The sequence below is a fragment of the Lampetra planeri genome, chromosome 5 (assembly GCF_965212315.1).
Source record: "Lampetra planeri chromosome 5, kcLamPlan1.2.h2, whole genome shotgun sequence".
Lineage (NCBI taxonomy): Eukaryota > Metazoa > Chordata > Hyperoartia > Petromyzontiformes > Petromyzontidae > Lampetra > Lampetra planeri.
In genome coordinates, this window is record NC_136111.1 from 6590202 (window position 1) to 6613996 (window position 23795).

The 23795-nt window shown below is 47.3% G+C and overlaps 1 protein-coding gene across 1 annotated transcript; it reads left to right on the forward strand.

Moving 5' to 3' along the window:
- On the forward strand, positions 1–23538 carry LOC144718748 (meteorin-like protein). Its single transcript, XM_078594248.1, has 4 exons — positions 1–313; positions 3266–3717; positions 15060–15119; positions 22626–23538. The coding sequence occupies exons 1-4, from the start codon at positions 198–200 to the stop codon at positions 22961–22963; spliced, it is 966 nt and encodes a 321-aa protein (XP_078450374.1). The 5' UTR covers positions 1–197; the 3' UTR covers positions 22964–23538.
- Positions 23539–23795: the final 257 nt, after the last annotated feature.

Here is a 23795-nt window from a genome sequence, read left to right on the forward strand (position 1 = left end):
CGCTGCGCAAACGGTGGCTGCTCTTGACGCGATTGCTGCCAATGCTGCCGATGCTACTGCTGCCGATGCCGCTACTGCTGCTGCTGTTGCGTCGGAATGCACTGGGGAAGGTAGCACTGGACGAGCCCATGTGTTAGCCATCGTCAGCATCATCAACATCATCACCACCATCATCATCAACAACATCAACGTCGTCGATGGAGTTGCAGCTGATGATGCTGCTCCAGCTGATGCTGCTGCTGCTGATGTTGCTGCTGTGTGCTGCGACTGGGAGCGCGGAGTACTCGGCGGACCAGTGCAGCTGGAGGGGAAGGTGAGAGGTGCTCGCAAACACAGTGGAGTTTTTAAGCCACCCACAGTTGGTTAAAAAAAAGTTTGGCGGTGTTGTTGGTGGTGGTTGTTGTAATACAGCGCTATCCATGTATAGATACCCCGTTAAAAGAACACTGCAATAATTATAGAGAGGACCGCATTTAATTTCGAAGCAGCTACGGGCGTCGGTTATAATTACCCTTCTAAGCAGCGTCGTTGTTTGAAATCGCGAATTACGTTGCGAGTGCGGTTACGAATCGCATGGCGTTCACCATCATCATCATCAACCAGTTCACTGCTGGATGAAGGCCTCCCCAAGTCGTCGGCAATCTCTCACGGTTCCGCGACGTAGCAATGAGTCTCAAATTTAAGGTGATTCGTAAGAGAGGCTGAGCCACAATCCCGTACAGGGCATTCGATCACCTGATGAGACGAACGTTTGGAGGGGGTCATTAATCGGCAGGGTATCTATAAATTGATCGCCCTGTAATTTTGGGGCAGTGTGGTATGAAAGATCTTTGCACGCGCACACGTCCACACGCGGACACGCGCGATGTTGTATACGTATGTTTAACTTCTTTCGCACCGTACGTAGTCAGCCGTGCAGGAGAGTGCAGTGCTCGTTTCCATAGGTGGTGCAAGCCCACTCTCAACTGGCGGTCGTGAGAATAATTATTGTAGCCTGCTGGTGAGCGACTGTGTGACGAATGTACTCAACCTTGGAGGGAACAAGGTACAGAAAAGGACGAGAAGCCGGGAGGGTCAGGGAAAGGGAGGTCAAGAGAAGGGGGCATCCAGATTAGTCTGGGAGGGACGGACAAGGGACATGCATGGTAAGAGCTAGGGAGGACAGGAGCATCTTCATTAAATTTCTTATCCCACTTATTTATCCAGGAAAGCCGCACTGTGTCTTGCGTCTCGAGACATCTAACACGATAGATAGACAAGCCAGGAGGCGGCTGTAGGATGAGAATATAATACAGCAGCATGCAGGCAAGAGACTGGGAGACGGGGGCAGTGAGTTGCAGACACAGCAGAGAAGTTCTGTACAAACAGACGTTTGAAAGACGAGTCCAGTGGAAGGGACGGTCAAGGTACGGCCACTGTTCGTTGGGATGTTTATTGGAAAAGTCGTTCTGTTGGAACCTCTCTCAGCTGGAGCTTTTAAAGATGCAGATAAATGTCCTTTAAAGCCAGAATCTAGGAGCCCTCCCCTGCTCAGATGCAATGTGGCACCTCATATGAGCGCGATGCTGTTTTGCAGTGGTAATGAGCACAGAGATGACGTTTGCAATTTGTCTTTTACAGTATAATGATTATATACTGCACATATTGACCGGTGGCACAGTGATACGCGCTCTGAACCTGGCGATCTGAGTTTGAATCCTGACCACGGCTAATAATAACGGTGCCGAGTGATAGCTTAACCGGTTTGGGGTGTACATCATGGTAGAGTCGATTGTTGGGGAAAAAATAAACTGTTATATTTGCATATTTTGATTGTGTGTGTGTGAGACTAAGAGAATTAGCCAGTAAGTTCGGCTTTGAATGAATTTGCTATCTGTTGCACAGTACCGAAAGCAATGTTTGCAAAGTAAAACTGTGGATTGTCAACTTTTTTTTTCCAATTCAGTCTGGCTTCTTTTAAAAGCAGTAATTACAAAACGAAGAAAAATGGTGGTGGTGTTTTTTTGTTGTTGTAATTTGGCGCGTTCGGTTTGCGCGCCCAAACTAGCCGAGGTAAATGAATTATTTTTGGTGGAGCGGCGGGAGAGCCCCATTCATTGTCTTGGCGACGGAACGGACTTTTGTCTTTAAAGTCCTGGAGACGGCTTAGAGAAGCCAAGACGAAGAATTTAATTACTGCAGCCTCGCTCGCCGGAAAAACCAATATACTTTGTGAGGGGTCCAAGGGAATGCTTACTGAAGGAGCAACGATATATGTTTCACTCTTCACGTCTCCGCATGGTGCATCAGGTGTCCCGTGGAATTCATAATCACTGTTATGATAATGGAAAAAATTATTTGCCCAGGAAAGCCTCATACTAAGTTTCAAGATTCATGTTCAGGGTTATTCTGGCATTAGGTTGTTTTTGTTGATGCCATTTTAATGAGACGTTGGAAGCCCATGCAATATGAGAAGGTGGCACTGAAAGCTCTGCACAGATGGATTAAATAACCCGTTGCACTGTTGCCATCATCTGCCTGGCCACCTCAGTCCAAGTCGACAACACATGGTATTTCAAGGAGGTCTCTTGTGCAAGTACTAGCCAGGCTCAAATCGGCTCATCTTCTGACATCCAAAGAGATTGGGTGCATTCAGGGTGGTTTGTAATGTTTATCAAAATGTGCGTTTAGAGCATAGGTGAATAGGTAAATGTAACATGCTTTGTAATTATTTTATTTTCATGTTTGTGTATTACATTGCATTCACCTTATTCAGTTTATTTCGCAGAAGAAATCTATTCTTAAATCACAACACTCAAATCAAGATTTAACACTGAATTTGATCATTAATCGAATCGCTCCAGGAAGTTGAACTGTTGCCCAATCCCCTTAGTCACTAAAACAATTCCCTCGTTGTGTCCCATCACCAGCAGCCTGATACACGAGCTAGAGAAACATTACAAACAAGAACGGTAAAACTAGCTTAAATTAAATTTTAACCGTGAATCGTGACGATTTATGGAATTGCTCCAGGCATGCTTGAACAATTACCCACCTCCCTAGCTGATAACGCTCCTGCCTCTTTACTACCAGTGGCCTGACGACATGACCCTGAGAATCACACAAGAGGTTAAAAAGAAGCCAAACAAATATAATCCATCCTTACTCAAATCAAGTCGCAACCCTGAATCACGACAACGCATTGACTCCCTCCGGGGGGTGCTTTGAACCATCACCCATGCCCCCCAGTCGCTAACGCTCCCTCTCCTCCGTGCGCCACTCCCAGCGGCCTGACGCACGAGCCTGGCTCGCGGTCCGTGGAGCAGCTCTACCTGCGCTGCTCGGAGGGCTCCATCGAGTGGCTCTACCCGAGCGGCGCGCTGCGCCTCGTCCTCAAGCCCAACGTGCCGCCTTCCTTCCCGGGGGCGGCCGCCGCCGTCGCCTGCCTCAAGCCCTCCGAGGGCTTCCGCGGCGCCAGCGTGTACGCGGACCGGGACGGCGCGCTGCAGCTCGTGATGAGCGAGCGGGACGCGCGCGCCGACAGGACGTACTGCCTGCGCGCGGCGCCCGGCCGTCCGCTGGCCATCTTCGTGCAGGCCACGCCGCAGACGGACATCAGCAGGAAGGTGGCGGCGTTTCGCTACGAGCTGAGGGTGGGCGTCGGCGACGACGGTGGTGATGGTGGTGGTGGTGGCGGCGGTGGGGCCTCCGACCTGCAGAGCTTCATCAGATCCAGAGGTAGGAGACTGTGACGGGGTCTGCCTCGCCACCCCCACCTTGCTTCCCGTCTCGTCCCCCAGCAGACATTCGTGACGTCGGTGTGCACAATTGTATTTGTAGGTCAATTTTCATTGGTGACGAGAGGTGAACAATTCAAATCAAGATTAAGTTCACTCTGGGTTCGGGGCGCTTTGTCGGCACCGCTGAGATCGTGGGGTTTAATATAGGTGTCTGCCACCCGAGGATTAAACCGGTTTCTCAGGCGTAGTGTCTGGAAGGTCTCAGACCATGCAGAAATTGCTGCACGAAAGATTATCACGTTATATTTGGTTTTTTTCTTCTTCCATTTTTGGAAAAATATTCCACCTCCCGGGGCTTGAACTTAAAGCAAGCTTGGGGATGAACAGTCTTCTCAGGGCATTGCAAGGTGTGCCCCTGGTGTGTATAAAGAGGGTTTTTGACGTGACTTCACAGGTAGTGCCAGAGCTATTGTTTGACAGGGTGATGCACTGATAACAGCATTGTTCCAAACGGCAATTAAAAAATGTTAATTTCTGATGTACCAACTTCAGCTCCTTTCGTAACAATAACTGTACTACTCTGCCGCTCCTGCCACTTTACTACCTGCACCGCACCAGACCACCTCCTCTCGGTCCCCACACTGCCTGGGTTTATCTGACTGCCTTCACCTTGGCTCATCACCCATCGTTTCTGCATTCTCCTTTATTATGAGCAGATACCTTTATTGAGTCCGAGCCTAATCTTATCGCGATTCAGAAATCCGCTTAAATTCCAGATACCATGTAAAACATTGACGAGAGCGGTGGTGAATGCACCACGGTGATACGACCGGTGCCTTGGCTCGTCACCATCGCGGTGTTCATGTTTCTAAAGCGTGCAGGGCTTGTGAGGCGAGCGAGTGCCACGGCTCGAGTATGCTCCTACCGCTCGCTCTGTGCGAAAGTGTGCAATAAAATGTTGTACTGTACTGTGTTTTACCAACTGAAAATGTGCTTTTTATTTTTCTATTATGACTGAATGAACGTGCAAATGCCACGAAATAATAAAAGTGATATTTTTCTATCAAATGTCGCATTTTTTTGTGTTTATGAACGTAAGTTTTTCAGTTTTAAGATTTATTTTTATTTTGTCCTGGTATAATGCATGGGTCTGACTGTCAAGTTCTGTAACTAAGTGGCAGCTCCATGGCTCCAGCTCCCTCCATCCCCTCCAATCCCTCTCCCCCTCTTCATATCACAGCGCCGCCCTCCACAAGGCTAATGATCCATAACTAGGGAAGGGCATTTGAGGTGCCTTCCCTTTCCCCTCTGCAGTGTTTTTTTTCAGGTGACACCATTACCTTATGGGGTTTAATTTCCTAATACATGGGTACACTTGGTTATTCGCAATTAAAAATGTTTCAGTGTTTTATTTTCTATTTTACAAGCTTAGCAGATCACTTGCAGTCAGAGTAAATGCATGTATGACAGAGAGATGGCTCGGATGGCAAAAACTTGCATCCTGTCTTTGAGCTAATACCACAGATTGCAGTGCTAAATAAAGAGTCCACCCACCCATGATTAAACCTGGTTCCAAAGTGCAGCAGCAAGTTGATGGTGTCAGCATTTTTACCGATGACTTCGCAAAAACACCATTGTATAGAATGCTGTATTCACTTCACTGGGCCATGCCTGGCTTTAACTGTGGATCATGGAATGCTATATAATTTTACAATGCACCCATAGGGAATTCAATTTCAGTGGTAGCTGAAAGAGACGTATCCAGTTTCAATGGACTCTCACCTGCCAATTGAAACCAGAGACAAAGGTCATCCATCTTACCTTCCTGCTCATACGGGCTTTTGCAGACGTCACATTTGTGGGGATGTCATCCAGGGAAGTTCTGCCAAGTAACTTCATGCACCGCTATCATAACAACAACAACGGCTTACATTTGTAGTGCACCAATAGCATACCCGTCGTCTCCGAGAGTGGAACCGATTTCTTAACCTTGTGCCTTGACTCGGGGAGAACGCTTCGGATTATTCGGTTAATGTTTTGTTTTACATGTAAAGCGGCATGAAGTGTTTTCAGGTAACACTCACCCGCTATCTATAATGTACAATAGCTTAATATCCATTAGGTGTTTTGTTGATGTTTATCACAGTTTGTAGAGCGTAGATACAAAGGTCTGTAATGTAATAGAGCCAGCAATGAAGAGCACTGATGGTAATAGACCAAATTAAAAGCGAACGAGATTCGGCAATTGGAACTTGGTGAAAGAGACGATGGGACAATGTTCTGAACTCGAGTAAGTACACGGAACAAAATACGCGAGCGATGTGTTTGCTTCCTTACAAAAATGGTAGCCAAACACGGTGGGGATGAGAGGAAAACAGAAGCCGATTGAACGCGGAAAGGGGATCGTGAAACGGCGTTTTTGAGACAGAGGCCATTCCGAAGTGCAGTGGTTGTGGAGAGGTCAGACGTGCGACAATCGTGCAGGGCCAGGCATGCCACAGCAGGACAGGCTCTGGCCTGCGCTGCGGTTATAGTGCAGCATCACTTTATTTTGCACTCAACACTGAACATCGCAGCAACGTGTGATAGACATTGCCCAGACTAGTTTCTCCGGTCGCTGCTGCCAAACGTCGATTAAAATGCACTCAAGTCTCTAGCTTTGCGTCATTGCCGCCACCTGCAGATGTGCTTTGTAAAGAAAAAGGGCAAAACGGTGCATCGCCGCAAATGCTCACGCTGCTGCTGTTGGTGGAAGAGGCTCCACGAGAAGGATCTCCAGAGAGCCCCCTCTAGAGAGGGAATTTTGACCGACTCTTCCATGTTGGCCAAACGTTTCGGAAGAGACACTTTGGCCCACCGCACGCGACCTGACAGGCACCGATTTACACTGATGGATGGGCAAGCAGCAGGGGGGTGGGGGGGGATTTAAAAACCTGTTCCATTGTTCCGACTGTCGTGCCGAGAGATTGGCATCGGCAACTTTTGTGCAGGGTCGGATCGCTGTGCTTCTTGGGAATTATACTTCACCTTGCAATTGTAAGCCAGAACAAGTGTGCCGAGTGTTCATATTCTTAGGTTTTTTTCGGTAAAGTCACGTAGGTAAAAAAATCAAAATTAATAAAAGTAAAATAAAAATAAAATAAAAGTCACGACGTTTCGGAGGCAACATAAGCTTCCGTCTTCAGGTGGAAATTGATTACAGCAAGCGTGCTGTGACGGTTCCACCTGAAGACGGAAGCTTGTGTTGCCTCCGAAACGTCGTGATTTTTTTTACTTTTATTCATTTTGATTTTTTTACCTACGTGACTTTACCGAAAAAACCTAAGAATATGAATACTTGCAGTCACGAAAGCTTCAAATCTAGAAATATGTGCCGAGTGTGTTACGAGTCTCATTTGCGCTACAAAGGTGGCCAGTAGGTGACAGGGGCTTTGGATTTTTTTGTTTTCTGGATGCCCTCTTCTTTTCACACGTTATTTTGGTAATACTTCTGTGTAGGTTTTCACGGTTGTGCCAGGCAGCTCTCTGATGTGTTTTCGAGTCACACCTCATGTTGTTCGACTTGATTTCTAAAGTTTCGCCACACGTGCTGGGAGCTATCCAGCACTGTAACCTCCCCAAATCAAACACCAATCAGAGATTAGATTTTTTTGTTTGGAACTTGTCTCCATTTTGATTTGGTGACCCAGGTCACCTTTGAAAACGAGAAGTTTGGTCTCGATCGGCTTTCACCTGGGCATAAGTAAAGTGCGCACAGCACCGCAATGTGGCCGAGCGAATGAATGGGCATGGCGGTGCATGCTGTACAGTTTTATAGCCAATTGGCATTCGCTCAAATCGGCACCGCGCCTAGGATGTGCCGCTGCTGCTCCCCGTCTCAAAGGGACCCTGAGGCACAATGACGTAAGGGTTGGATGGAGGGAGGGAAGGCCACAAGTGTGGGCTTCTTAGCCCCCTGCAGGTCTCGGGAAGCATTCCAACGGCAGGGGCCCCTTCAGACATGCGCACAATAGAGACGTTCTGTAATTGTCCTCGTAATTACCGTATAAGGATGATAAAAATGGTAATTAAGGGGTCCTTGACGATTTGTAAGATCCTAGTGAGATGCCAGACGATTTATAGATAAGGGATTTAATTGTATTTAGATGGAGTGAGATGAAAGAACAGATCCAGACAACAAATGAGGGAGATTAATTTTCTGTGTTATGTTAATTAACATGTGATCTTTAGTAGGGTTTCAATTTGAGATTATATTTAATTCACCCCTATTATTCATGAATCTGAGGCCCCTTGATCTCCTTGGGACTCTGAGCTTTTACTTGGTTTTCTTGGGCCGAGCACCACCACTGGTTAGAGATGTAACGATTCACCCTACTTGCGATGAAATGGTCAGGATTCAGGGTAGCGATTTGATTCGATAACCAATTCTATTTTTTTACATTTTTCTGAAATATCCGGCCTTTCGTGGCTGGAGGGGTCAAGTGAACCCATTACACACTATATATATTAAACAAAAAACGTTAATTTCGATGCTTGTATCGTGAGCTGAAGCAACGATATCAATCGATTTATTCATGCATCGTTAGCACCCCTAGTGGTAGCTCTTGGACTTATTTCAAAGTTTTTCTCAGAAACTGCTTAAAGTGTTTTAATTGACACTCAATGTTTGTTAAGTCAAAGTGCTGCGATCTTCATTCACATACCGGGACAGCGCTAATATTTGTTGGCATTTTAGAGCCAAAATCGGAAATTCCACATCACCAAGGCAGAGGCCATTCTCACCGCTAGATAACTCTTGTTTGACTTCCCACAAAGAGGTCCTAATTTTTTGACCATTGATTGCGATAAGGCTGGTGAATCTCTGAGTCAAGTTATTTGGCCGCAAGTGCCATCCACAACTGTTGCAACAAGGTCTGATGTTAATAATGTATATTTTTAAACCTAGTAAAGAGATACGAACACAAGATGAGATGAACACAGCATGCTGGCGGTTCTCTTACAAACTTCGAGCTGTTTTAGAATCTCACAGATGTAACCGTCTAATGTTTACATAATTTGCCTTGCCCTACCCGTGGGAATTTTAGCACAAAGTATGTGCGCGTGCATAAACAAAAAATCTTGTTATTGTCTCAGAAAATTCTCATGTCAGGTGAAAAGATCCCACCGCTTCGTCTTCCGCCACCCACCTATGTTACTCGTGTAGCCGTCGGTGAGTGAAAGTCAAAACATCTTCTTAATAATCTAAAGCATTTTCCCCTTCTGAGATTGATCAAGTGAACGGTCGCAACCCGTTGTCAGTGCTGGGAACCTCGCCTTATCTGGTCACGTATCGGCGAATACGGCCGATTGGAATCTGATAATGGCCACTTCTTAAGCTGCAAATTGCAGAGCTGAAGTTTCCCGGTGTTTACTCTGCCTGCAAGAAGAATGTGGGCGATCGAGTCTCCTGGATTGGTCATTTCTGAGCCTTGAGCAGTCTGCGTGCTCACCCCCCCCACCCCCCGCAAGTCACGTGGCGGCCACTTCCAGAATTACATCGGTTCCCACGTAAAAGACAAAGAACTTAACTGTTGCCGCTGCGGGGAGATTTGAGGGCCATCTGTTGACATAAGTGGATGGAGGTTTTAACACTCGCCCAGAGCTAGAGAGTGAAATTGGCCCCGGCGGGTTTTTGCCATATCCAACTCAATGGTGTATCAGCAGCATCAGCAACTCACCGCTTGTGTACACAACAGAGACGGTGTCTGGGGACGTCAACGTAATCATCAGCCAGCCATGGTCGATATTCTGCTGAGTGAAGGCCGTCGGTATCGCTCACGAACCCTGCAATGTAATTGAAAAAAAACGATTGAAGTAAAACAATTTTTTAGCAGGTAAGGCCCAATGAGCTATACAGCTATTTTTCTAGAAGCGACCTGGCCACAAATGATAGCTCAGTGAAATGGCTTCTTACGTGGAAATGTAAAGCGGGCAAATACTCTGAAGTGCGTGTTTCTAAATGTGGGGGTACAAACCGGAGGACTCGGAGAAAAAAATCCACACGACCACGGGGAGAGAGACTTTAAACCCTTAAATATACAGCAGGCGCCAGGGTCAGAATCGAACCCACGACCTCCTGTAAACCAGGCGAGGGAGTTAACATCTCGCCTCATTGGCGCCCAAAATTAACAATCCTCTTAGGGGCCGTCCATAAATGACGTCACGCACCTGGGCGGCGGGGGGGGGGGGGTTTGAGAAATGTGACGTCACATCAAAATGCGCAACTTTAAATAAATATAGACATAACAACACTAATTGGTGTAACAACACTCCTACAACATCAGAGTGCAGCGCCACATTGAATACGCACTACAATGACAATAGTTTAAAGCATGTTTTATTTTCAAAATGGAAATATGGGTTTGGGGGGGGGGGGCAGAGCTTTGTGACTTCATATTTGAGGGGGGTCTGACTTTTTGTGACGCCGTGTGACGAGGGGGGGGGGGGGTCAAAAACCGTCAAAAATCGCGTGACGTCATTTATGGACGGCCCCCTAGCCACCTGCACACAAACTGATTCAAACCCCCCCCCCTCCCACCATGCAGTACATCTCGAGGCGCGAGAACAAAAGGGGAATTTGAGATCATTATTCAGTCATTGTTCTAATAATTAAGAAGATTGGTTGCTGTGATTATTATGAATGTGATGATTAAGAATGTGATTATGATGATGATGGTAGTTATGATGATGATGATTATGCATGTAATAATGATGATAATCATTAAGAGAGGGTGTATGTTGTTATGCTTGAAACATGATGTGATGATTAAGAGCATAGTGATATTAATATTGATAATGATTATGCTGGTTATGATGATGATGATGATGTTAATGATGTTGACGATGAGGCATACACAGAGTAGCACCCAGTTCGCCGTTTCTTTGTCCACGTGTGAGCTTGTGCCATGAGTGTCGGAGTCAACTGGGTCTTCCGGCACCATCACACAAGTCCCTGGTTGGGCCAAGTACAAATGTGAATAGGGGCAGAAACTGTACGCATTGTATATGTAGTGTAAACACCTTTGATTGTTATGAATACAGTGGAGAGATTGTGAAAGGATTGATCACATTGTGTGTTTACAAAGCATTACTATATCCATTTTATGAGTTAATCATAACGCGGTGCCTCAGCCTGTGCGTGCATGAGGTCATGCCTGTTACTGTTGGTCTGCGGGTTGTTTTTGTTTCCTGCCAATGCCAGTCCATTGTTTACTGTATATATTCTTTACTGCAAATACTGTAAATAGAGAGTGAGTGAGTGGAAATATTGAATTAATACCCCTCAATTCTTAAATGTACGTTGTAAAGCATTCCTTATTTCTCCCAACCAAAGGAATGTGGAATGACCATTACTGGATGGAGGGGCCATCACTGGATTAGAGCCCTCGCTCGAAGCTCATTAGAGCAGAGACATTTTTATTCTGCTTTATTGAGTCATGAGACGTTTCAGAAGGGCCCTGTGTAGTTATATGTTTGAGTTCTATTTGGGTCCTCTGGTTTCTTACCAGAAGTGCTCAGCTAAGAGCCACTCGTGCTCAAGGGTACCACTCAAAAGTGCACACAAACACGCCAGAAACCCACTTGCTGTACTGCCATCTTCTGCAGCACAGAACGATCCGTGCGTGACCCACCAGCCACTGCCTCCATATGAGCATACAAACGCTTACGTTACTTACTCCGACAGCCGGCGCTGCATGTGCTCTTAGCCAATCACCAGCCCTCAACCCCGTCCTTCCTCCCCTCTTCCTAGCTCAGCGTTCTTCATTGCAAGGCCCGCGGGCCACTGACAGCCCCTGGTGGCCTTTAGTGCGGCCGCTGACGCGTGGCTCCCTAACAATGCACAACTAGGAAATGCACCCCTTGCAGGCGGTGTGGCGGGCCTCGCACTGATATCTGATCGGCGAAAGTGGCCCCCTCAGAAAGTTAGTGAAGAACACTGAACCGAGCTCGTTGCTTGGGCCCTTCTAGCCCATGGCACTCCGGTGCATTTGCACCGCCTGCGCACTCGATAGCTACGCCACTGGGGCATGCACCACCATTCCCCAGCACAGTGCACGTGGAGGGTCAGTGGGTGAGAAAGTACAAGGGCCTGTTTTGGCTGAGAATCCAAATACCTTGATAGCGCTCACGTCAGATTGCTTGCACCTGCTGCGGATATTTGAAAGTCAAGGTGGTGGGTGGTGTTTGTGCAGTGCCAAAGGGCATAGTCGCGGCAAGTATTGCAACTGGGTGCTGGTTTCTTGCCGTGGCCTCCAAGCTGCCCACACAAGTATGCCCCAGATGCATAGTAAAAGTGCCACTTTCTATCCACTGCTGGATGAAGGTCCGGTGTTGCTGTCGTTCGTTCGTCTCCTGCACGTGAACTGATCGCATCTCTGTTGTGTGATTACTCGACAATTCATAGTTGTTTGAAACATTGCGTGGATGGGCAAATGAATAACAATAAAATATACACGGGGACAATTCACACAACGTGTAACTCTTGGAATGGCTCGACAAGGGACGCGTTTGACATTCTTCCAGCAGTTTAAACAAACGAGCCCCCAGCTGACCGGCCGAATTAATGACGATAGTGTATCTTTGTTGGAAACACTGACCGGCGAACAAAGGCGATGAGAAGAAAATAGAATATTAACTTTTTTTATTGTGCAAAAAAAAAAGAGTCTTTTGTCGGGGCGGGACTTAAAAGAGGTTTTTTTTAATTCCGTGGTGGTGGGGGTAGCAACGGGACGGTGCATGGGGGCTGGTGATGGTCGGTGGTGGGGGGGGGGCGGTTTTTAGGAGATAAAAAAAACCCAACATAAAACATTCTTGCGGTGGCAACCCCCAAACGGACACAGCTGTGAAGTGTCGGCCACGAGGATTGTTTGTGTCGGCATGGCGGGCGGTTCGCTGGCCGGGCCACAGCTGGCCGTGGACAGTGGCCAGACCCTGGAAGGATGCTTACAATCGAGCCAGCCCCCACTCCGCCGCCGTCGCCTCCTCCTCCTCCCCTCCTCCGCAGGTCGGGCGACACGCAAAGGAGCGGGAAGGGGTGGTGTGTGTGGCTGTTCGTAGAGAGAGAGGCGGCGGGCGGGGGCTGGGCTGGGCTGCCCATTCACAGATAGAGAGGCTCGACGCGTGATGAGGCACAGTCGCAAAGGGCTGCGTGGTCGCTCATGCCGGGAGAGAGGCGGGCGGGGGGGGGAGGTTTGGAAATGGAAACCTTCGAAGAGCTGCGAGGCTTCGGTTGAGTGGGCCCGCGAGGAGTTCGCTTTTGCTGCGTGTGAATTATGTAGCCCAAGTTGGGAACGCTGCGTATATACATAATCTAGAAATTACTCTTTAGGGAATGTTAAATACATTAATTTACCACTGCTCCACGAAGGCCTCCGCACGCCGTGTCGGTCCAGGGGAGCTTTTATTGACCATACTTCACCATGCCAGTCAGTCCACGTTTGTGAAGTGGGTGGCCTAGGACCACTTCATGTATCGCTTGCCCAACTGGTATTAACCTTGGCCAGAAATTTAACTCCCAGAACGACGTGTGATCGCTTCACCACTGCTCTACTGCCCCCGGGTATGTTTGTGTGTGGATCATATGTAGTTAACAATGACACGGTTTCCTGAAATTACAACAGTGGATTCTTTAATCCATGTGTGGAAAGTTTTAATTGTGGGCGGGTGCACGCTTTCCTCACACACAGAGCCATCACTCATGGATGGAATTGGCAAAACATGTGAAAAGTTTTTAATCAATAAGCAAACAATTTCTCCTACACTTACCCGTCTCTAACATAAAACGTATTTCTTATACAACCCATCAGCCACACGGTCTTCTGGGCATCCATAATTTCAGCAGCATTGTTTCAAGACCAGCAAAACTCTGGAACCAGTTTTGACATACGGTGTCTTCCTGAGGGGAAAAAACGTTCAATAGACTCATTCAGACTTTCAGTTTTGAAACTTTTGAACTGTGACATTTAGTGATGCACAATGGTTGATGTCGTCGTTCTGTAAGTGTTACGTTTCAGGTACTCTATTGTGCTACAAGCGTATGGATTGAATTCTGAATTAACCTACACGTAAATCTTAACCCATGATTTGCCGTGGGAGTTTATGAAATTGGGAACCACTTTGCGGAAAGCCAACAGTGGTTCTACGTGTAGTACTTACGGGGGCCAGGACTAAACGTAGAATGTGTTCTATGTATTCCTATTTGATGGGGGCACCCTAGTGATGTGTAATTTCCATCAACGTCTCAGGACCACCTACGACGATGAGTGCCACGCCACACACTCAATTTGAGCAGGCGGACACATTTGGCAATTTCTGGGCTAATTATACTCTGAGAAAAAAAAAGCTATCCATGAACAAAAGTGAGAGGTCGGGGGGGGGGATATTTCTTATTGTGTTCTTTTACTTAACACCTTCGGCCTAAAATGCTCTTACCAAAGAAAAGGCACGGATCGCGGGACGATCTTGATTCCGCCGAAGTGTCCCATGTCTTTTCGTCACGACAATGAGTCCACAAGTGACGCATTTCTCAAAGGAATCTAATTAAACGCGGGTGGGGGAAATTTTGATGAATTGGATGTTAATGAGGCAGATTATGATTATGAGCCGAGCCTTTTGTGAGTAGAATGGCCAGCTGAGCCGCGGCTTAAACTGCTCTCGGTGTGCAGGCTTCTTTGTGCCTCCAGGCCCCTTTGGCATCCATGTCCCGTTCAGCGGAAAATGAGCAGGAATCCGCGAGTGGAGTTTTTGAGAGAATGGATGGCCTGTAATGCCCCGCAAAATGGAAAAGCACGTTAAGAATGGTCATGCTGTGTATTCTTTTTTTCACTGTGAACATTGTTTTATATATAATATATTTTGTGGTCAGTTCGTGTAATAGCGGAGAGTGCGTCTGTGCCAAAAATCTGTGTAAGGGTGGCCAAATAAGTGGTAAATGCCACGTCAATGTTTGTTTGTATTGTTCTATGATATTGTTGGTAAAACACGGTACGGTAAATATCCGTGGTGAAAATGAAAATGTGGTAACCGTTTAGGCTCTCACCTATCATCACTTTAGTGACTAAAAACATTTAACCACTCGCTCGTATCTTCCACACTGTCATAAAAAAAATACCCTTACTCATTGTTTTTCTCCTGCCTTATGAAAACCAGCCTGATTTGCTCTTTCAGTTACCTACGGGAAAGCGAGCCGGTGGTTAATTGTGGGCTTTGTTGAACGGTTTCTTGTTGAGAAAACAGCAGTATTTGGTTTCAAGGTCTCTGTCAATCACGCTGGTAACGTCTCCCCCGTTTCCCTCTCCCCAGTGGCATGCAGACCTTGCAATGACACGGAGCTGCTGATGGCTGTCTGCACGAGCGACTTGGGTAAGAAGCCTTATTTTACTACTGCATAGGTTTTTCGCGGTTGTTGCCGGCGCATCTCCCTGGTGTGTTCTCGGGTTGTGCCGCGCATTGTTCGGCGTGATGTCTGGTGTTCGCTCCGTTTCAAAATTAAGTTTTTGAAGAAGCTCTCGGCAACGTGGAGCGGACGTCGGACGCCACGATGAATAAACGCGTGGTACAACCTGAAAACGCGCCTGAGAAGTCCCCTTTGTCCACCCGCACATGGCCATCTCCGCTGCACTGTGTTTTCTAAGCCATGTGTGAAGGCTCTTGGACATGCCTCCTCAAGCCGTCGCCATCTATCAGGGTCTATGCGATGCATCATCCATCTACCACTGGCACACGGGCTCACTTGGTCTCCCCACCTCCGTGGTAGACGTCCTCTCCGCGCATTCCTTCCCTTGGCGGCCACAGGTTCGCTGTAGGTGAAGCTCTTTATTTGTTTTGTCATCGCGGGTCACTTGGGGTGTGGAGACTCCACACAGTGCTGGCCCAGTGGACGGAGCTATTTACTGTTTGCTAAAGTAAATATTGGCCTCATGCTCTTGTTTGCCTAAACCTTGCGACATCCATCAGTATCAAAGGTAGACTTTGTCAAGAGGCCACGATGTGTTCAGAGGCTTCCTGCATTTAATTGTGCTGAATATTTTTGCCCTATTTGCATCAGACTCACAGCTTGGCCCTCCACTAGGAAGATCATTTAATGTAATTACACTTCGTACTTTTAAAAAGGTCAACGTGTCCCCCTGCTTTAACGAGCGTTGGGTCGAGTGCACCTCCGTGGGCGACCCTGAGCCAGTGGTGGAATCTCCGCGTTTCCCACGGCAGGGACCACTCTCTCCGTAGGAGTCGCCCAATTGAATTCCCACAAATCGGTACTATTTTATAGACGCCGAGTTCAAACTCGCAACCTTCCAACTGTGTGTTGGGCTTGACTGCCACAGCGCTGCTTAACGGGATTCACTATTCGTTGCTGAACATTACATAACGGCACAGCCATAGCGTTCGGCCACATCTATGACCAACGACTGAGGCGCTAGGGTTCGGCAAGAAGCTGCGGTAATCTCTGACGGTGCGTAGCCCCTGGCTTTTGTTTCCGGCAGGAGTGGGAGTCCACTGGAGCCTGTCCCCTCCCCTGTGCCTGGATGATCGTAATCGCGCCGCTTGCTGAAAGCACTCGGCGGCCAATCTCAGCAAACACTTTCCCGCGGAATTTGACAAAGGGCAGTTGCACCTTTACCTGGTCACCTCCATGCATAGCTCGTGAGGAGTGCCGAGAGAATAGTGGAGTGGCTTTCTCCGAGGTTGGCGGTGTGTTGTTACATGGGGCTGTCGTGTCTCACCTGAGATCGATTCCCGGTCACAACTAACATCGGTGATGGCAGGTATTGTCCGGACTGGTCCTCCACCCCCATTCAACAGCCCGCACTGGCCAGGGTGGTGAAGTATGCTCAAACAACCCCCATGGCTGACACCAAATGGGGAGGCCTTCATCCAAAACAGTGGATTGACTGCCAGGTGTAATTTGTATTCTCTTGATGTATAAGTCTCGTGCTAGTGCTCATAGAGTGTTGAGGCTGAGCCTAATGTGAAGAACAAAAAAGATAAGGGTATAAACATTTATCCATGAAAAATATAAAATGTTTTTTTCCCCAGACCCCATCAGCCCCACGGCCTTTTGAGAGTGCATAATTTCAACAGCATCGCATTAACATAAGCAATGCTGCAGAAATGATGCACTCCCAGAAGGCTCATGGGTTGTGGATAAAACATACTTTATTTTTGTGTGGATAGACAAAACAGTGTTTGAAGGAGACATTATCTGCTTATCGCTTTTGTTATTTATATTCTCCAAATGTATGCTAATGATCACGACCCGAAACAAGTTTGTTCCCGTGTATGGTATCAGCCCCTTTTGTTCCTGGAGATGTTATCAAACACTTTCGTTGTTTAAACACTTGTGGGATGCTTCCTCTATGTCTTATTTGTTCAAGGTGAATTGCCCCAGTAACATTTCCGCCATTGTGGTGTCTTATCGGAGCCATCTCGACCTCTTCTGGAGTTGTCCCTCTTTGTCCCCTGGCTGGTAAGCTGATATCAAGAGCTGATATCAGTAGTGGCGGTTTGGATGGGCCCTGGTGCAAGGGATGACATGGAACCCTTGCCCTGTCCATTTTTACCCACTCTACGTAGTCTGGCACTTGGGCTGTGGGTTCCAGTGTTTAGTTTGTTGTCCTTCCCCGAACTTCCGATTTAGCTTGGTTGGCTACGTGCGGTGCGAAAGAAGTTCAACATACATACATACAATCCACTTGTCCTACCTGCTCACTTGGTAGCTAGGCCATTGGTATCGGCAGCTAAGGCTCAACCAACTATCTTGTAATGTCCGACCATCACCTGCTAAAATTTGTATCATGCATGGAACTGTACCCAGCACTGTGGCAAAGATAGTTGGGAGTTCAAATCCCTGTTGGGGGGTCGAGCCCAGAATTTCTCGTGGTTAGACTAAACGAGTACAACTTTGTGGATAGTCCGTGGTATTTGCTACTTGGATAGACTCTGTCTGGAGCACAGGCAGTGTGCAATTTCCAGTGGTGCTGAACACGACTCAGTGAATTATTGGACCTTAGAGACTTCACTCTTAATAATCATTACACATATATGCGCGCCAAAACGTTGTGTCAGCAATTTGAAGAGAAAAACTTTAAACGTGTTTTAAATTGGGAGTCAGCCTACCTTTCAAAGGACCCACACTGAATCGACTTGTTAACGACTTTGCACCTTTTTTGGTGAGTGACCCTGCACATTACCGAGCAAAATTGACCATCAACGGAAAAAAAAAAGATCTGCTCACCTGTGAGGTGCGACAATCTCTTTTCTTATGTCCGAGTTTTTAAACACCGGGGTGTAAGCGATCTGTTGAAGATTTCCCCAAGAAACCTGTCTCCCACCATCCCTTCACCGCTCTCTCCCGACTTTCCGTCCCCCATCTTTCTCCCAATTCCAGTGCACGCCGACGGCCCCGTTGGCCAGTGAACACTCGTAACTGCATTGGGCTGCCGCCCGGTGCATTTAAGCGCTTGTTCACAAACGCAGCTGCGCCGCCGATCCCTGTGCACACAAAGACCCGAGTAGCGAAAGGCCCTTTGTTGAGGCCTTGACTGGCTGAAAAGCCTGTTTGGGCTCATGGCTGACGGCACACAATGGGATGTGTCGCCTGTCAATGACTTTTTGGCTTTTTCATAGGCTAATTTTTTATTCATTAACTAAATGTTTAGATGTTTAATGTTAATGCTTCAACTAAAAGGCGACTGAATAAGTGACTCGAGCCCCGGGCTGCAAGTGACGACACAAAGTGATCATTATTTTATTTACTGATGAATGTTAAATGCACTTAATTTTCAAATTAAAGTTAATTGCTGTATAAGTGACTTGTTTTACATGTAACTATTACTATTGATTATGCAACGCTTTGCTCGCTTTGAAGATAATTAACTAACGCAAGTGAAACTTTTTTTAATTAAATATCAAATCACTAAAAACAAAATAGTTAGCGTTGTGTAATTTTCCTACGGTAAAAACAACAACATTCTCTATATATTTTGAGAATGCTTATAGAATTGGAGTAGGAACAGCAGTAAATTTTGTCTCAAAGCCAGATCACATATTCCTATCCCATGAAACACTCTTCGCAATTTTTCTCTTCACAGCTTTTTAGATAATAAACTAAGAGAAAATTAACCCTCAAGGTGTGCACACAACCAGCCAAATGCACAAATACAAACTATATAATAATTGTAGGCACCATTATCAGTAGTTGTCATACATAAGCACTGGTTAGTTTTTCTTCTGCTTACCCAGCCTGCAAAGTGGTATTTAATTGTTCAGAAGTTGGGTTAACACCTCTTATCCCAGTTCTAATTGTAGGCATGGAGAAGCATTGTAGCCTCAAATAAAGCAATTAGTTGAACCCGATGGTCATCTTTTATGCAGTTGTGGGAAAGCTTAACATTTTTTGTCCTTCGTCAAAAAAAGAAGAAGATGGTTTTGTATTTGTTTGGTGGGCAAAACACAGCCCCTCTTTCTTGGCCCATCTGGGTGTTAACCGCCACTGTTTTGCTGCAAGAAAAGGGGGCCGAACGGGTCGTGATCAGGAGGAGTGGACGCTGATCTTTTTTTTTTTCAAACTCCACGGATGAAACTGTCTTGTCTCTTTGTGGCTGGGTGTGGACGATTGGAGAGGAGTTGGGGTTCGGCGGCCGATTTAGCGAGAGGAGCATAAGCGGCCGAGCGGCGATGGATACAATGATCCACCCTGTGAGGGGATGGACCGGCGGGGGCTGAAGGCCATTGCCGGCACAGACCCGTTCTTTTATACGCAGCCGTGCGTCCCGTCCCAGAATGAGCTTGCCGATGGCTGCTCATGAATAGATGGGGCTGGCAATGAAGATTCTCACCAACAAAGGGAAACTTCATGGTTTTGCACGTGAAGAGAGGACACCAGGGCCCGCATTGGACACCATAAGCATCACAATCGCGCATTGTGGCACGCACAATGTAGGCGGGCATAAAGGACAGATTTTTAAACGTTAAAAGTTTTTCGATAGCCCCAGAAAATTCTGGAGCCCAAGCCTTTGTGTTGATGTTTTGGAGAAAGCTTGCGCTTCCCCGAGTGGCTCCTTTTGGGTCACAAGTATCTTCGTAAAGGGCCATCACGAATACTCGGACTTTCAAGCGCAGGCATCTCAAGTACATAAATCCATCAACAGTAGCACCACACAGCCAGTAGCACCACACAGCCAGCTGCAAAAGACCAACGTAACGACGCGTGGAATACACGACGCGTGGAATACACATATGGGTTATGCGTGACACAATATTTGTAATAAATATAAAAAAAGTAATTTAAACTAACCACTGCTTCTAATTCCTGAAAGCATTTAACATTTCTTTTCGTTTTATACTGGTGTAGCAGACCGATATGCTTGTGCAATTTAATGCAACTACTCCATTAAACAAATCCCGTTTGGTAGGGCTCGGCAGCTTGTGTCGTTTGATTGATTCAAAGGCATTTTTAAAAATAAATGAGCAGTAATGAATGAGCTCTGTGTTAAGCAGGATGGGTAGATGGTGACAGATGAACCAATGGACAAAGGTGGGCGTGTGACGAGAGTAGCGCTGCGTTTGCGACTTTGGCCTGGTGCTTGTCCGTTGGGAATCGGTGGTTGTGGGATTTTGTGGGAGAGTTTGGGTTCAGTTGCATTAGCAGCAGACGAGAGGCGGGGGGCAGTACATCGGTGTATTGGTGTGATGGGATTGGTGGTGACTTGTGTGTAAGGTTGTGTGTTAGAGCCGGGTGGGGGGGGCACGTGAATGGTGGCCCTCCCCGAACGTTGCCGACACTGTTTCTGGTGGTGGGCTTGGGAAGGTGCTCGGAGCCTGGAGGCCATATGGCACCCCCACTTGAGATGCAGATTGGCGTGTGTGTGGCCAGAGGAAGCCCATAATAAACTCAATGATGTGAAAAGCCCCAATGGGTGGCATTGAAAATTGAGAGAAGCTGCCAACAATTGGTCCGCATGATTAATTACTTTTTGTTGCATTGAACTCTTATTCGCAGTTTGGCGTTTGGCTCCCAATGGTTGTGGAGGTCGGTTGTCAGGAATAAGACTTATTGTTTGCCTGACAGTTAGCGTTACAAAAGTCAGACTAAAAGTGAAGCGGATTTGCATTAATACACCCACATGTGTACAGTAAGGCTAATTACGCAGAGGTTTTAGATAATGGCAGAGCAGTGTCACAGTGGTTAGCACTACGCTATGAACCTGGTGATCCAGGTTCAATTCCTGGTGACGGCTATAAGATGCGTGGCGAGCAATACCTGAACCGGTGCTGGCCACCTTGACTGACGGAGCATTGAAAGATAATCCAGCAGTGGATTATTTTTTTATGGATGAGTCAAAAATCAAAGAGCCTCCTTGCTCAAAAATACAATGGAGCAATGCTCATCTCTATGCGTGTTACCGAGGCAATGCCAGAAACCCCATATTCTCATGATGGGGACGACCAGTTTGACAAAGAGGTTACCACCATCGGCTCTCAACAAAAGTGGTAATCGTTTTGAACAACTCCAGAGGGATTATAGATTGTCGATGATGACTGGGATTTGAACCCACGACCTTCTGCTTGCGGTGCCGCAACCACAATGTGGTGGCACGGACGGTCCCGCTTCACGGCAACGTCCACCCGATGGCGGCGGAACAGCTGGGGCTGTAAATCCTGATGAGCCCAAACAAAGGCGTGTCCTTGTCTGGGCTCCGTGAAAGGCTCCTGTACCCATCGCCCGTTTCGTTCACAGTGCGCACCTCCTTCATCGCTGCCGACCATTTCGGTTTAAAATTGGTCACGTTTTTAACCCTTTCCGAAGTTTCAGGGTGGGTGTCCTGTTCACCGCCAAATCTCGGAACGTGCAAGCGGTTCGGCATTAGGTTTATTTATAGAGGCGTAGCGCTGTTGTTTTTAAAAGGCATTGTACTCACCGCAGAGAAATGTAGGGACACGAGCGCACTCTGCCAATACCTTCTGCCAAACTGTGCCACACGCTCTCCCGCCATGGCCTTGTGGGTGTCCCGGTACCGAGAAAGTTATTTTATCGTCAGTTTTCCTTCCAATTCCGGATCCGGAAGAAAAACTGATAACATACGTCATCGGAACGGGAAAGGGTTAACATGACGGAAACGTTGATGTGAACGCGCAGTATATTTTATGCATTTAATACAAGCTGAGATGAAAAATGCTATATGATGCAGTGTTGCTTTCACCTAGTTATCTTCATGTGCAGAATCCCAGGGCACTTTGCCATTAAAGTGCAAACATCCATTGGCCAATAAATGCAGTAAAAATTCGGCAATTCAAACAAATAAGTTTAACATTTGAGGATTGATCGTGCCAGTACAGTTCCTGATGTGACCTGGAATAGAGTTCGAGAGGCAGTGAGGATAACGGCTCGAGGCCCTCGCCCACCCCTGAGGGTGCGAGTCGAAACATAAGGTGTCAAAAAGTTCCTATAATTATAACAAAAAACTCAAGACCACGAAAATCCTTGTAAGTAGTAATCACAATAAAAATGGTAATATTGTGATGAAATCAACAAATAAACAAGACAGGACAATACAATTGAGATGAGCAGACATACCAGGCATTCCATGTGAGACACTTGAATTTGATCACATGCTCAAATCACCACGATTCATTGATTGACTAGGGGGATAAATAATTAACTACACAATAATAACATATTCCTTTACTTCTCTGAACGAATAGATAACCCTTACACCTTGCCTTTTCTGTACGTCTTGCAATCCCGTCACACTCAATTTGCATCGCAACGCAATTGCAACGCACAGCGCGCGCGCGCACACTGTCGCGACCCTTGCGTTGCTGACTCGCGTGCATGCCCTTTCCTTGTGCGCCTGGCCCGCTCCGCAGTGGTGAAGGGCTTCATCAAGTCGGTGACTCACGACCGGGCGCACGGCGAGTCGCGGGTCGAGGTCAGCGCGCTGCACGTGCTCCGCCAGAAGGACCAGGTGTTCTCGCCAGTGCGCGGCGGCGGCGGTGGCACGGGGCGCACGGGCCGGGCCATGGGGACGCTGCGGACGCCGCTTCGGTGCGGAGTGCGGCCCGGCGACGGCGCCTTTCTCTTCACGGGCAGCCTGCACTTCGGCGAGGCGTGGCTGGGCTGCGCGCCGCGCTACCGGGACTTCCGGCGCGTTTACCGCGCGGCGCACGCGTCGCGCCGCCACCTGTGCGAGGTGGACGTCGACTGAACAGCGGTCGTGGTGGCACGGCACGACGCGGAATCATCGCGGCCGCCCCCACCTCCCACTGTGCCGGTGGAGGTGGTGGCGGCGGCGGCGGCATCTCGATGGCTCATGATGCTGGCTGCAGGTGGAGAGAAACTCTGCACTGGGTTTTCCAGATGCAAGTGAAGTATGCTGCTGCTGCTGCTGCTCTATGCGGGTGATGGATGTCATGGAATGCGGAGGCGGCATGCGATGATAATGGACTCTCAGCAGAGGAGGGTCTCTTGGAGAGACATTACGTGGCCTTGAGATTAACCGTCCGACAGAGGGGGCTTTGATGTACCAACACTCAAACAGTACAGTTGCTCAGTTTCAACTCCTGAATGTGATGACTGAAACCTGATAAAAAATAGCAGGGTTAAGGAATCATATATCCACAGCAGTTAAAATGACACTGGGCAATGACCAGGTATTGACCATGGCCAGTTGCCTGAACTGTTAATGAGCGAATCAATGTTGAAATATTGAAAGTGTATATTTCTTAACAGAGCTGCTTCTGAAGTCAGACATGATGATTCTTATTGGGTTGTCTTTGTCCACATGAGTGAAAAGTAAAATTCAGTTGAAGCTTCCCAATGGTTTCGTTGGTCGAGCTGAGAGTTGTTATTGGGAAATATTTTTTTGTTTTGTTCCAAACAAAAAGGACGTGTTTCTAATTCGTCTAAATACATTTTCAACAAAGAAGAAGAAAACACAAAGAGGTCATTGTCAGTGATTCGTTTCGATAATTGATCATTAATCATGAAGCTGTGAGATTGGTTTTTGCTCTGTTCAAAGGAGAAGCATTGGAACAGCT